This window comes from Polypterus senegalus, chromosome 2 (genome assembly GCF_016835505.1).
Source record: "Polypterus senegalus isolate Bchr_013 chromosome 2, ASM1683550v1, whole genome shotgun sequence".
Classification (NCBI taxonomy): Eukaryota; Metazoa; Chordata; class Cladistia; order Polypteriformes; family Polypteridae; genus Polypterus; species Polypterus senegalus.
In genome coordinates, this window is record NC_053155.1 from 86,560,009 (window position 1) to 86,575,378 (window position 15,370).

General features: G+C 39.2%; 1 protein-coding gene across 3 annotated transcripts in view; it reads right to left on the bottom strand.

Moving 5' to 3' along the window:
- LOC120523121 (cilia- and flagella-associated protein 44) overlaps nucleotides 1–15,095 on the bottom strand; it is a 105,292-nt gene extending 90,197 nt beyond the window's left edge. For all 3 annotated transcript variants that reach the window (XM_039744111.1, XM_039744112.1, XM_039744110.1), the window contains exons 1-4: nucleotides 15,065–15,095; nucleotides 8,157–8,282; nucleotides 6,916–7,041; nucleotides 4,314–4,454 (exon numbers count right to left, since the gene is read on the bottom strand). In XM_039744111.1, the coding sequence (XP_039600045.1) occupies nucleotides 4,314–4,454; nucleotides 6,916–7,041; nucleotides 8,157–8,265 (376 nt within the window). In that variant the 5' untranslated portion in view covers nucleotides 8,266–8,282; nucleotides 15,065–15,095. The remainder of the gene's footprint in view (nucleotides 1–4,313; nucleotides 4,455–6,915; nucleotides 7,042–8,156; nucleotides 8,283–15,064) is intronic.
- Between the last annotated feature and the right edge of the window lie 275 nt (nucleotides 15,096–15,370).

Consider the following 15,370-nt stretch of genomic DNA (forward strand, 5'->3'; position numbering starts at 1 on the left):
AATAATTACGTTTTACTATTTTTTAATATGGTTAATTACTTTCTGTAATGTAAAATAGTTCTATTATGCATATGTAACAATTCCCATGAAAATAAAAATCTGTTTAAACTGTACAACCGCATCTCCATACACGAGCGGCAGAACCGTAAAGAGGCTCTCGTGTAGCGAAGGTACGGGGTGACAAGCGAAGAGAGCAGGGGGCAAAGGCCAAATTATAAATTAGAAAAATGAGTGATAGTAGTAATGAAATATGACATCTACTATCTGTGCCACCCATCTTAAAGGGCTGAAATCTAAGTAATCAACATAGAGCTCAGCATTAAGGTTTGTAGTGTAAAATCTATTGGATTTTATTTTTTGATATGCAAATAGTAATAAAATGCATTGCATTTGTCATTCCAATAGATAGCACATCACAAATATTTGAAGTAATATATTACATAATTCATTACATTTGTGAATTTCCCCTTGGAATTAATAAAGTATCTATCTATCTATCTATCTATCTATCTATCTATCTATCTATCTATCTATCTATCTATCTATCTATCTATCATCTATCATTGCATTTGTCATTCCAACAGATGTTGCAGCACTCACATTAGCACTGCTTTTGCAACTCCCATACTGAATGGCATATAACACCAAGCCACCAGACAGACACATATGTACACAGACACACGGACACTTGTCCTTTTATTGAGGTGGATTTTAATTGCTCGCAGTAATAGTGTAAAAATTAATGATGGGACTGAAATTTCATAGCACATTTGCTCCGGATGGTGCTATGGACATCTGAAAAGGTATCATCCAGTTCATGCACTCAAAAAAAGCATTGTGCCAATAAACTAAGCAATTGGTCCTGAAATACAAACATTTTTCTTTGTGGATACTGCTCAGTACCTGCTTCATATCTGTTGCTCTCTCTGCTTCTTTTTTACTCAGTCAGATGCTTGCAGCAAATTTGACTTGTTGAATTTCACTTGTAAATGTTGGCATCAATTAAGTCATCAAATTTGACCAAGGAGCTATGATAGCAATTAACATAATTTGTGATGCCATAACATATTTATCAAAATGTTTAACTATAATAGTGGCAAAAGGACAGAATGATGTTTACTTGCTTTATCAGCAGAACACAGTGTTTCCAAAATCTTCTTTTTTATTACCAGCATGGAGAATTTGGACTAAACACATTGGTTATATAACTATTAGGGCAAAATTTATCCATATTGCATTTACTCGTTTGGTTTATGAATTTCTTATATTGACTTATACTGTACATGTGAACCATTAACAGTATGTGGACACATATTTTTGTTGACGTGAGTTATATAATATTGGTTTATAGAGTAGGAACTACATTAGATTGCACATGACGGTGGCACAACAGTGCAACAGATCAACTAATACAACTCATACACAATGCAATTAGTGCACAATAATTATACACTTCATCACATAACATTCTCAAACCTACACAATACAGGTCAGAGTCACTAGAGAACAAAGTCACAGGTACGCCTGGCCAAGGTGTTGAGACCCCAAAGGTCACACGCATACAAACTCCCACACTAAAACATCACAAATTTAGCTTCACTCTTTACTTAAAATTCATTAGGAAAAAAGTGATATTGGCCTCTTTTTGGAAGATATGAGGTGAAATCTTCACATCAAATCCCCTTCTCAGCCAGAATAAAACTAAAGGAGCCCACAACTGGGAGCAGATGCTGAGCTCTAACTGGGAAGACAAAGTGACAGCAGGGAGCTAAAGGCTTATACTCGATTATAAAGAAAATAAGCAACAGACATTTGCCATTGTTTTCTTTGGTGCATATGTGTCCAGGCTTTTGGATGACAATTGGTACGTTGGTTTTTCCAATATGTTTGTCATAGATGAGTATATGCACATGAAAATAAGAATTTCATTGTACTATATACACTATGTACAGAACAAATGACACTAAATTAAAACTCTTCTAGCTGAACAAGGTGATAAAACAGTCCAAGACCAGGCGCCAGAGTGTTGAGGATACTCTTGGGGGAGTTTCATTTGTTTGTTATTGATACTGCCTTATATGATGGGGTGAGAGAGGACATGTAGGTTATCGGTGTAACAGAACAAGATGTAGAGGATAGAAAGATATGGGAAAAGATGATCCGCTGTGGCAACCCTTAAAAAGAGCAGACGAAAGAAGAAGAAGAACCAGATGTGCATACTGGAAGGGCTCACTCAGTTACAGAGAGAAATTCCTCCAATTTCCTAGAATGTGGCTCTCAACGAAAGTTTGAACATCCCTGTGCAAACTTTCCCATCGCATTCAAGGGGAATGCGACTGCGGGCTGCCCATATCGTTTGGCATGGATGGCGCATTTAGTCCAGCCTTGCTTAAGGACAGATGATATATAAAAGAAATTCATTTGTCTTGCTGGGGAAAAAGTATTAACTGATCTCAACTCTCAGCTAGAAAGAGCGGATCACCATGAGAAACCTCAAACACTGTAACTTCAGTGCTGCTGGTCACTGCAAGTTGCGACTAAACTTAGGAAGAAAAATCTGGACACTGAAACATAACGTGTCCCCTTCTTCTGCATGTGCCAATGAAATCTCTATCAGTGAGACCTGAAGACCTCAACACAAACCTCACTTCCATCCCTTAAGATGACAGGAACTTCAACATCTGCAATAAGATGCTGCAGATGTTCTATCAGATGGTTGTGGCGAGTGCCCTCTTCTACGCAGTTGTGTGCTGGGGAGGCAGCATAAAGAAGAAGGACGCCTCACGCCTGGACAAACTGATGAGGAAGGCAAGCTCTATTGTAGACATGGAGCTGGACAGTATGACATCCATGGCAGAGCGACGGGCACTGAGCAGACTCCTGTCAATCATGGAGAATCCACTGCATCCACTGAACAGTATCATCTCCAGGCAGAGGAGCAGCTTCAGCGACAGACTGCTGTTACTGTCCTGCTCCACTGACAGACTGAGTAGATCGCTCCTTCCCCACACTATGCGACTGTTCAATTCCACCCGGGGGGTAAACGCTAACACTATACAAAGTTATTGTCTGTTATACCTGCATTTTTATCACTCTTTAATTTAATACTGATTTTTAGCAGTATGCTACTGCTGGAGTTTGTGAATTTCTATCTATCTATCTATCTATCTATCTATCTATCTATCTATCTATCTATCTATCTATCTATCTATCTATCTATCTATCTATCTATCTGTCTGTCTAACTAGACAAAGAGTAAATATTAGTTGTACGCCATCCTTAACTAAACCTCTATTTTTTCCCTCAAAACGCTTTTGTGATGAACAATGACATTAATTCCAGATATGCCCATTCTGCCCCAGGACCTAGATAAGAGGAGACATGTCGAAAAGTCCATTGCCTCAACGAGGACGTTACCTTAGAGAAACTAGCTGTTACTTGTAGAGTCTCCAACAGATTATTTGTCCTATCTTTCATTTAATTTATGTGCCAACAAATTTTGTTGTTGATTAAACGTGATGCTACCAAGGACCCTAAACTGCTGACATTATCTTTTGATTGTTTCCGTTATAATACTGCTTTGGTCTTTCTTGCTCCAAGGCTCTTGAAATGCGGGCAAAGCCACTAAATGTATTAACATATGAAATTCTGATTGTTGGTAATACCTTAAATGAAAGTAATAACCTTAACCATCTTGTAAATTATTAGGTTTTAAAAACTTTTCCCTTCAAATTTCATAGATAAGCTAAACTCATGAGAGAGCAAGTTGATTCTTTTAGATTTACAGCTCTCAGCTACACAACAGTTTTAAATTGTGTGATGACACATACAGGAAGTCCCTCACACGAGAGCGGTGACAGACAAATATGGAGTTGGGAGTGAACAAGACATGTTTTGCAAGTTGCATTCTGGGTATGAGTGATATATTCTGCAAGTGTAAATTGTGCATTTTGAGCACACACAGTGAACACAGCACATTTTGGGTGTGAATGACACATTTTGCAAAGTCTTCTGGCCACATGACTTTTGATCAGGTTCTTGCACAGCAGTCGTGTCACAAGAATTCATGAAAGCTGAGAACCCAGGGTGTGATCTTATTCTTCTAGCCAGTAGGAGCAGTCATTAATAACCAAGCAACATGCAAACACCACAAAGACGTTACTCCTACCTACAAGCCCATAGGCCTAATAGCAAATACCACACATATGGATAATAATATATTCATATTTACTACTTATAACTTAATCATACAAAAAGAATTCTGTTACATAAATTGTTAAATAAAGTAATGTTGCAATGTCAGAATTGCTTACCTCTCGGGCTCTCCTTGACTTCTACTTTTGGGCTGCTTACTTTCTCCTCCTCTCCAACAGCTGCCAAGTCTTCATCTCCTGATGCACTAGGAAGAGTCTCATCAGGTTTTGTTTCCCCTTCACCTTCCTCAGTATCTTTAACTTCATACCAGAAACATTGTTCTCAGTGTATATTGTTATTTGGTAAAATAAAATCTTACAAGAAACCCAGCAAAGAAATAGCAGTGATATATCCTTTTATGTCAAACACATCTGTTAAAGGTCGTTTCTGTTCTGTGTAAATACAGTATATAATACTAAGATGCAGACTATCAATTTTATTTTGAAGCAAGCTTTTTTCTGTATATATTATTATTACCTACTGAAAGATGGACCACCAAGCAACCCACGCAATTGCAACGCAGAGAAGCAAAACAATATTAAAATGTTAAGTCACATTATAAAACAGCTGAATACATATCAAGGAACGTTACGCTCTAACTCTACACTGTGCTAGTGAGACCACATTTGAAGGACTGTGTGTGGTACTGATTACTACGCTAAAACAAGACAAGTAGCACTGAATGTTCGACAGAGACAATCAGACGTATGTCCTGTGACTAAAAGCCATGTCCTTTGCCTGCTGTACTTTTCAGTCCTAGCTTTCCTTTTCCTCTTGTTTTTATTCTTGTGCCCCTCCTGCTGACATCTTTTGCCTTTACAGTTAAATATGTCTAACAACATCAAGAGCATTTCCTTCTTTACATGAGCAGCAAATCAAATTAATCCTATTTTGTACACTTACTCATCCACTAATGATCAACCTGCTAAATCCAATTCAGGGTCATAGAGTTCCCATCTTGGTTCTGGCCCCATGTTACACTCATACACACACCCACACTCACTCATTTATGCCAAGTTAAAGTCTGCGGAGCCTGGGAGGAAAATGGAAATACCTCAAGAAAGACCTGCACAGACACAAGGAGAACACAGAGGCTCCATGTAGACAATTTCCAGGTCTTGCTGTCCTAAATGTTATATTTTAAAAGTTTAGGTGGACTTATAATTTGTTGCTACATTTATGGCATGTGTCCACAGACCAGGTCTGTAGTAAATATGATGTCTTGCTGATTGATGGAGGATTGGTGACAGTCAAGTGATTAAATGAGATGACTTACTCCTTTGAATGGTGACTGTGAAATACTTTAAACAAAAGCAACAATGAGGGTCTGCTCTCGGAACACTCAAATGATGTAAGCAGGTGATGGCAGATGTGAATGTGAAGGGCTTGGTTTGGATAAGAAAATGGGGGAAATGATAAGATGGCAGCACAGTCATTAACTTCCTTCTCCTCCTTTACCTTAGAGTGGAAGTGGATGCCTTGTGGGGCCTATGCTATAATGTCCATCCAGACTCCCTTCTGGTCCATTCATTATTTAGGAAGTACTTAGACAAGAAGTTGCCATTCACTGATGGGACCTGCTACCAATGACAATCCTAATGACAGAGAAGGACAGATTTTGGACCAGATGACCCATACCTCTGCATTTTCACTATGCCTAGCTTTCTTTTCATCAAAATACACTGTGTAGCCCTGCTGAGATCCAAACCTTTAAACTGTTATAGTCTCTGTTTGTTACACAGGTTAAATAATGGAGAAGGAATGGATCGCCTTTGATTCTTTGGTGAGTAATTACAAGAGAATTGGTCAAGAATTAACCTTAATTACATATATTACTGCATACTGTATATAAAATGACAAAATGTATGGTGTCTGGCATCAGTCTGTGGCTGGCTATAATGTCATCTGGCGTCCACAAAAGGGCCAGCATGTCCGATGAACAAACGCAACAAGATGCACAAAGACAGATTTAAGAGCTAACATGTCTGGTAAACAGAGGTTACTAAATACACGATGTGATTGAAACAGACTTATCATGGTGCCCATTTTACTCAATGGGCACTTCACTGTGCTAGTACTGAATAAAGCTGAAATTAAAAATTTGGATATGAGCGTCAGTAGACTTTGTTGTTTAGGAACCAAGTTAGCTGAACTATTCTATAATATTTCAGTAATTATTTACAGCTCTGATGCTGATCTTTCTTATCAAAAATATGTCAATACGATAGCAAGTGACGAGAAGAACTCATCATTAATTGCAGAATTATTGTATTTGAGGGTTCCTCTAGAGTGCATCTTTCTCTTGCACGATTGGGCTCAAAAACTATTTAGCACGTCATCATCTCATAACAAGCTTAAGTTTCAAATTTGGTGTTTTTCCATCCAGCCGTTTTACCTCTAGACTGTCCTCAAGAAACTGTGACACACAGAAACACACCCATCATGGAGATATCGATGTTTTCAGTATCAGGGGACTCTAAAACATCGAGATCCGTTGCAAACTGAAGATCAAAATGTTTGACGAATCCAAAGCTTTGGCTCCTCGCAATAGACAATAGGTTATGGTGGGGGAGAGCACAAAGCAAAAATATAAGAAATAATCTTAAAAATGTTTTACACATTCCTGATGATGATGATAACATGCTGCTCTAAACCACTGCCGGCTCATCTCGGGTATGTTTGACACAGCGGCATCCTTATGGAATATTATGACTTTCTCACCTTCGGGAGTTTTGTCTGGAATACTTGTAGACTCAATGTTCTCTTCTCCTGGAGCCGGTGCTGAGGCAGGTTCAGAATTTTCAACAGCATCTTCATCTTGGGTCTCCGTCACTTCTTTTGCAGATACTGCATGATAAAATGTTTTCCAACATTAATAATCAACATTCTCTTGGAAAGAGGCAAGCAATTCTATACCCAAGCACCTGCCCTTTTTCCAGCAGTGCAGACATTTCAGATTATGGGTTCTTTACTACTGGCTGCGGTCTGTTAAGCAACAAGCTGAATAAACTAGCTTGCCTTTTATTACAGGGTTGCATTTACTGGCTATCGAAGTGTAGAGAGATCACATTTATGACGTCTCACTGTTCCACTTTCCTCCATTCACACACATTTCTGATCAGAGTTTTAGGAGAAATGCAAAGTCACAAGTGATTTACTGCTCAATATGCACAAAGGGCAATTAAACATTAGTGCTAATGATTATCAGGTAATTAATAAATAAAACAACATACTTATATTGCAATTCTGCAAGTACCAACAGCCACAAAAAAAACATCTCTGGCTGACCTGGTTATTTATGTATATGTTTATATAATGATATGAGTCAAGAGGTCACCATTACAACTCAACACAGCAAAACCACAAAAGTTTACCACTGGGAATGTCCTGGTCTGATCTACCAGGCACATGAAAACAACCAAAGAGGAACCATATTTTGGACCAGATGCATCCTGATTTGCCTTTTTATTTCAAATCTTTTTTTTTCCATCAAATTAAACAGGGTCTCAATGTTGGGACCCCAACACTTTAACTGCTGCAGTCTCTTATTTGTAATACCCATTAAATAATGAAGAAGGCATTTAGCTCCACTAACTCTTTGTTGAACAGTTACAAAGAAGCTGGCCAAGAACTGACTTAGACTCTACTTAGACATATTACTATATACTGTACCCAATGAATAAAGCTCAAATTAAAATAAAGTAAATAATATTCTTAAAAATATCATACATATTCTACATCACTGCCAGTTCATTCCATGAATAATAATAATTCTTTGCATTTATATAGCGCTTTTCTCACTACTCAAAGCACTCAGCAATTGCAGGTTAAGGGCCTTGCTCAAGGGCCCAACAGAGCAGAGTCCCTATTGGCATTTACGGGATTCGAACCGGCAACCTTCCGATTGCCAGTGCAGATCCCTAGCCTCAGAGCCACCACTTAGAATACTAAGACATTCTCACCTTCTGGATTTTCTTCTTGAATATTTGCAGACTCAGTGTTCTCTTCTCCTGAAGCTGGTACTGAGGCAGGTTCAGAACTTTCAACAGCATCTTGATCTTGGCTCTCCATAAATTCCTTTGTTGATACTGCATGACAAAGGGATGTGTTCCAACATTACTAATCAGGGGTTTCTTTGATAGAGGCAAGCAATTCCATACATGAGCATCTGCTTGGAAATTGCTCTTCACAGCCCCTTTGTCTAGCACTGTAGACATTTCAGATTATTGACTCTTACTGTATTACTTACTGTAATACCCAATGATGACCAACACTGGGCAACAGCAAACAATGTCAAAAATATCTGTGAAAGAATCTCAATTTACTCATGTTGTGTAATCTACACATCAAGTCATAGGCTCACAACATGCAAAATGCATGCATTTTTGTTGCTTTTGAATTGAAGACTCACCTCTTCCCCTCATTCATTGGTCAAGAGTCCTGTCTTCAATTCAAAGTGCGACCCCGTGTGAGGGGGTTTCCTGTTTGTAGACTACTTTCCTTTTCCAGAGTTATTTATTTAACAATATTTTAGCAAAAAATGCATGTGTTTTGCATGTTATGTGCATACCATCAGATTTCCTTGATGTGGATTACGTAACAGCAGTAACAGGAGATTCTTTCGTGGACATTTTTAAAATTGTTAGCTGCCATCCAGCATTGGTCACAATTGGATCCTATTCTATCAGAAACTTTATTATGTCTGTTCTCCATGAAATCACGAGATTAAAAGTTTTTCTTGCCCCTTTACTAGAAACTACATATAGTAAGTAGCATTTAAAAACAAATCTTTAATTCCCTTTATTCCAGTTTAGAACAAAAATAAAAACATAAATAAATGCAAAAATGAGGCTGGACTATCCTGAAACATTATAAGAAATTTGACTTTGTTGTGATGTGGGATTTTGCATATAACTTGATAAATGTTTTGTATGCCTTTATTTATAATTTAGGCAAACCAAGTGGTGAGAGGTATTCGTGTTTGTCCCCACCCCCATTTTTTACGACTGTCTCTTTGTCATTTTATGACAGGATTTGGGGGAATGTGTCTTAAACCAGTTTGATGAGTATTTCTCTGCTAAAGTCTTTGTCTCATTCCCCATACAAAGCCAGGTTAGCTTAACATATGGTCTTGGGGGTTGAGGTGTTAAAATGTACTATTTCTCTCATTGGTCTGAGATATGGCTGTTTGGAATTGGCTTGTCTCAGAGGCCTTTAAGTACCATGATTTCCTATTGGTTCTAGGAATTGGAGAGAACCTATAAATGTGCTTACTCAACCACATTCTCTCTCTCTAACCAACATATGACGAAGAAGCATCTCTCTTGCTAACCTGTGATGATGAAGACAACACAATGAAGAGCACAGCTCAGCAGCCATATTGAACAGACATGTGGCTGAAAGCTGAGCACCAACGATGCCTTAACTAGAGACATTTTAAGTAACTACAAGTCTGTGTGCCAGCTGAATTACACATCACCATTTTATCAGGTTGTATGGTTGCCAATATTCAAATGTACTTTGCATTTTGTTATTATTTATGAATATTATCAGTAATACATTATTTTATGTGTAACTTAACTCCTGCTTGTCTTTTTACTACATCTAATTGCCTGAGGTTATAGATATAGAAGGGAAGGTGGGGATAAGTTATATACAGTGGTAAGTCTGTGAGATTAGGCATTCTAAGGCTACATATTAATAATACAATAGGGGACAGTAGAGCAATATATATTACTCTACCAAGATAAAACAGACTTCTTTAAGGATAATGTCAAAACCTTAATTACTAAAACTTCAGAAGATTTTTGCCCTAAAAGACAAAGCAAACCTGAAATTACAAATGGTTCAAATCCATTTCATTTATGTTAGGCAGAATGCCCAGAGGGGACTGGGCGGTCTCATGGTCTGGAATCCCTACAGATTTTATTTTTTTCTCCAGGAGTCTGGAGTTTTTTTGTTTTTTGTTTTTTCTGTCCCCCCGGCCATTGAACCTTACTCTTATTCGATGTTAATGTTGATTTATTTTGTTTTATAATTGTCTTTCATTTTTCTATTCTTTAATATGTAAAGCACTTTGAGCTACTGTTTGTATGAAAATGTGCTATATAAATAAATGTTGTTGTTGTTGTTGTATTAGAGGAAGACATTGCTTTTATATAGCGCTTTTCAAGACACTCAATGCACTTACATAGACAGAGGGGGAAGCCACTTCAACCACCACCAATGTGCAACATCCACATGGATGATTCAATGGCAACCATTTTTGTGCCAGTATGCTTACCGCACATTATCTATTAGGGGGTGAAGTAGTGAGAGAGATAGACAGTTAGAGAAGGGGGGTGATTAGGAGACCAGAATGACCAGACAATGGTGGGCAATTTAGGTAGAACATTGGGAGACACAGAACTTATTACTAAGGATGCCCAGAGATCATTTATGACCACAGAGAGTCATGACCTCAGATTTACATCTCATCCGAAAGACGGAGCATTTTTTTCAGTACACCGTAACCATCACTATGCTGGGGCATTGGGATCCAGACTCAGGCCACAGGAAAAGACCACCTGCTTGTCTCTTCCAAGCTTTTCTTAGATGGTCTCCATCCAAGTACTGACTGGGCCCAAACATGCGTAGCTTCAGGTGGATGGCCTGCTCTGAAATGCATGAGGTTTGGCTACTGGCAAAATCCCGTAATTTAAGAAAAGCTTTTATTACACCTTTGACACTGCAATTGAGAAAAACCTAAAACTGAATTGGAAAAACTTCCACCAAAACAGAGATGAAAGCCAAAATCTCGAATAAAACGAAGTAAATACAAGAAATACTTGAGCTCCAGGTTTGCAGAACCAGCCTCTATAAGATACCTCAACACACCTAACAAGGAGCGAAACAAGAAAAGAGCAACTTGTGAATTAAACTCCGGCTGTGGCATTTGTAACCACATGGAGTTGGGGAGAGATGTTGCAAAGATGTCTGCTGCTTGTTGGGAGAGGAAATTAGCCATAAAAGGAACCCGTTCAGCGGGTCTGTGTGTGTATGTGAATGGAATACAAGGAGCCCATTAAGTACTAAAACAACGGCAAGCCCACTCCTCTACTTAAATCCATTGACCGGGACAAATGGCCAAGGCAAGTCTCTAGTACAGGGGTCCACAACTCCGGTCCTGAAGTGCCCCAGTGACTGCAGGTTTTCATTTTAACCTTTTTCTTAATTAGTGACCAGTTTTTGCTGCTGATTAACTTCTTTTGAATTAATTTTAATTGATTTGTTTTTTAAGATTTGTTCCCCTGAATTTCTTCATCTGTTCCTCTGAACATTTCTTTCCTTAAATGGCAATCACACAGAAATGAAACGTGAAGTGAGTGAGCCAACAGAAGACCAACTAAGTCAGGGCACCAAACGCCAACCAATTTCACTCCAACCAGTTGCTTAATTTGGCACTGCTTCTTGTTGTTAATTAAACTCATTCTTTAATTCCACGGCTTGTTGCTGCTCTCGTTGTGCAATAGCAGACATTACCGAAATTGTTGATACTAGCCAATCCGCGGTGTGTAATCAGGCCGGTTTTTTAATGATTTTTAAGCACAGGGAGAAAATTAACATTTGAAAAATCGGTAATGTAATAAATCAGCAACAAAAGCAACATTGTAACAATGCACGGAATGAACCAACACACAATCGTCCGTGACTGAAAACTGGCGGACCGCCATTGCTCATGTGCCCATCTCCAACTCGTCCCTTGAGTCGTTGTCGTCTTTGCACAGTCCAGATGCACCTGTGACTCACGTAGACTTTCCGTGTTCCTGCAGGAGCATCTAAGAAGACGCATGTTTGTCGCGGATGCGAATTGCTGTATTTAGCGTGTAAAACATGGTGCATATGGTGCGTCATAACCGAAAAGTCGGTTTTTAAAGACTGCTTACTTCATTGTGTTTTAACCTCAGTTGTAAAGGATTGTTTTAAGGATCCCATGGGATACCCCTCGCAAGCCGTTTTACACGCTGCATATGGCGACTCACCTCCGGCGTGGCTCCTTCCTGTGTGCGCCATAGGTGTCTTACTTGTCGGTGGCTTAGCTTTCCATGGGTGTCTTGCCTTAGTGAATTATATATACAGTATATCGATTCTCTGTTCTAAGAGCACTGGTAAAATGTTTTGAAGACCCTCACCTTTCTTTATTTTCAGATATTGTATGATGGTCACAGTTTGCTGGTCTGTTTTGGTTCATTTTGTATCTCATTATTGTTTGGCTGCTAATTAAGGAAAAAGAAACAATTAAGTGGTCTGAGTCTTCAAATAAAATGAATTCAAAAGAAGTGAATTAGCAGCAAAAACAGGTCACTAATTAAGAAAAGTGTTAGGATGAAAACCTGCAGCCACTGGGGCCTTCCAGGACCGGAGTTGGGGACCCCTGCTCTAGAAGGATAGAGAGGGGACAAGGTCTAGAAGGCATGGAGGGCACAAGGTTTTGCCCCGACCAGTGCCGGTGCTAGGTTATTTTGCACCCTAGGCCAAGCTTATTAGTGCGCCAATCAACTGTTCGGTAGCTAACCCGTGTGGCTGAGTTTTTCCCCATCTTATGATCTGTCCCCTCGGTGAATGCTTAATGGAGGTGCCGGCCCTGCCTCTGACCCAGAGTAGACATAGTAAAGCAGGGCTGGCAGAGTGGCTATATGGGCAGAGAAAAGGTCACTGGAGCCACAGAGAAGCAGCTGTGGATGGTGGGAGTTGTGGTCGGTCAAGAAAGACAATGTTTAAAGTGAGGGAGAAAGGGAGTGACACTGTGTTTCTCAATTTATTAGGCTGCCAGCACCTGTTATGATAACATGACAGCAAAATAATATTACATAAAAAACATAATATGATGATATATCAACATATTATTTTGTCATACAATACAACCGCTAAAGAAAATTATTAAGAGCTATCTCAACACCAGCATCAAATAATAAGCATAAAGGTATATATTTTCAGTTTTTGTTCAATGACAAAAGTGCTCAATCATGTTGTACATAAGTTATCAGCACGATTCATGTTGATGACAATGACTACTCCAAAATAACAAGATGTGCAAGTAAAAGGACTCAGGATTGAAGGGCTTGCTCAAGCAACCCACAAATAGGCAAGCAGCCTCAGGCACCAAGAGCATTTAATATACTCCAAAAAAAAATATTTTCCTATATCAGATATTGCATTGAAAATATTGTGGAAAATTGGGAAAAAATTGAAAATCGTGATTAAGTTTAGTTTGTCATACACATTTTAACGATACACTGAATTACTGAGGCAAATTTATGACTTCTTTATTCCTTGCATAACAATGCCATCTGCTGGGGAATGGTGGTGGGGCAGTGCCACTGAACTCTGGTTAGGGACAATCCAAAACAGGTTAAGGGACAAACTAAAAAAAGAATCATAATCAGCAGAATGCAAACATGGACCAAAATGTCTGTGCGACACCCAAGCTTGGAAGAAAAGGCTTAACAAATGAAATATCAAACGTACAGTACTTCTTAATTAAATAAAAAGAAAGAATAATCAAAGTAAGCAAACATACAGAAACCAATAAAAACAAAGAAAACCAACTGAGCCTATCAAATATCTTAGGTTACTCAGACTGTATTACAGGGGTTGTCACTCAACTTTTCGCCTTCTTCAGAATGACCCCATACCCTTTTATTCTTACTGTCCAACACCAGGCCACCCTGGGGTGGCTGTCTACACTTCCACATGATGACTTCCTGAACCACAATATTCCTGACTGACCTTATGTGCTTTAAAAGACTGGAGCAGAAAGAGCAATGTTTGCCCACCAGGTCACAGCTCCTACCTTTCGCAGGAGGTGCTCTTTTGCTTTGCTTGTCAGGCTGAATTATTTTTTCTTGCTTCATGCCAGTCCTCATGGTACCTCCCTCACATCTGTGCTCTCAGGGTGTAGTATCCTGGACAGACTTAAGTAAGCCATGTAACCATCTGCAGTTCAAGCTGATATTAGTAGCGGGTGTTGTGATGCTAGCTAATTTGATACAGGGGTGGGTGGTAGTTTGTTGGATATGAGAGACAGGAGGTTCTAATGTGGCATGCACTTTAAGAGATTAAGACTTCTTATTGGATTTAATAAACTAATTCAGTAATGATTCAGCCACTGAGTGTTCCCACCAGAAGATGCAACACACATCTGCCTCTAAAGTATTCTCTGCCTTCTGGCTCTCCCTGGGCAGCACCTGTCTATCAATAATAGCATTGGCAGTGGCTCTCGGCTCACCAGGGTGGGCTTTCTCTCATGTGTAGCTCCTGTTGGGACTTCTCCAAAGACTGTGACATACTAGTGCACCTTCTCCCACTGGCAACTCCATCGTGAGCAGGCAACACATGATAGGGGGAAAAGGCTGGAGAAGACGGATGCACAAATGCTGGTCTGAGCGGTGCTCTAATACATATTCTATATATTCTTTTTATAAAACAAATGTTTGTGTATTATAAGCCTTTATAAAATACAGTGTAAGAACTTGCGCATTGTGCATTTCCAATTTCGATCAACTTGGAATATCACTTTTTTAGGACAAGAAAATACAACGTGTTTGCAACGATTCTCAAAGATTTAACCTCTAACAATGAAAGTCAAACGGCAGTGAAATCCCATAACCATGTCCCATTGCCCCGACTTACTGTGCTCGCTACACCAACTACACACTTGGCTGTGTTGCAGGAACCATCACATCATGCAATATTATCGAAGACACCTTCAGCTTCCTCACATCCCTTCCACCGTTTGTCATTCCAAACACAGAAGACAAATTTCGGTACATCATATATTAATCACAAATGATTTGTTTATAAAAGATTTTCAACATTTGTATCCACTTACCTTCAGTTTCGAGCGTCCTTTTTCTGCACGGTTTCACTAAGTCCCGCTGCGTTTACTCCCGTTTCTAGGCAACGGCGCAAGACGCTTCCGTCTCGGCAGTGGAGCATGCTGGTCATTGGAGTTCGTAGGGCAAAACGTGCAGCCTACAATAGCTTTAACATTACGGATGGCTACTGAGCTCAGTGACTTGGATAATTCCAAAAGAGCTGGGCAAAAAAAAAAAAAATATCAAAAACACAGTCCCTTCTTTTTGTACCTTGTACTTAAAGGTTCTTTAATGCAACTAAACTGGGTCGTGTGGGTCCT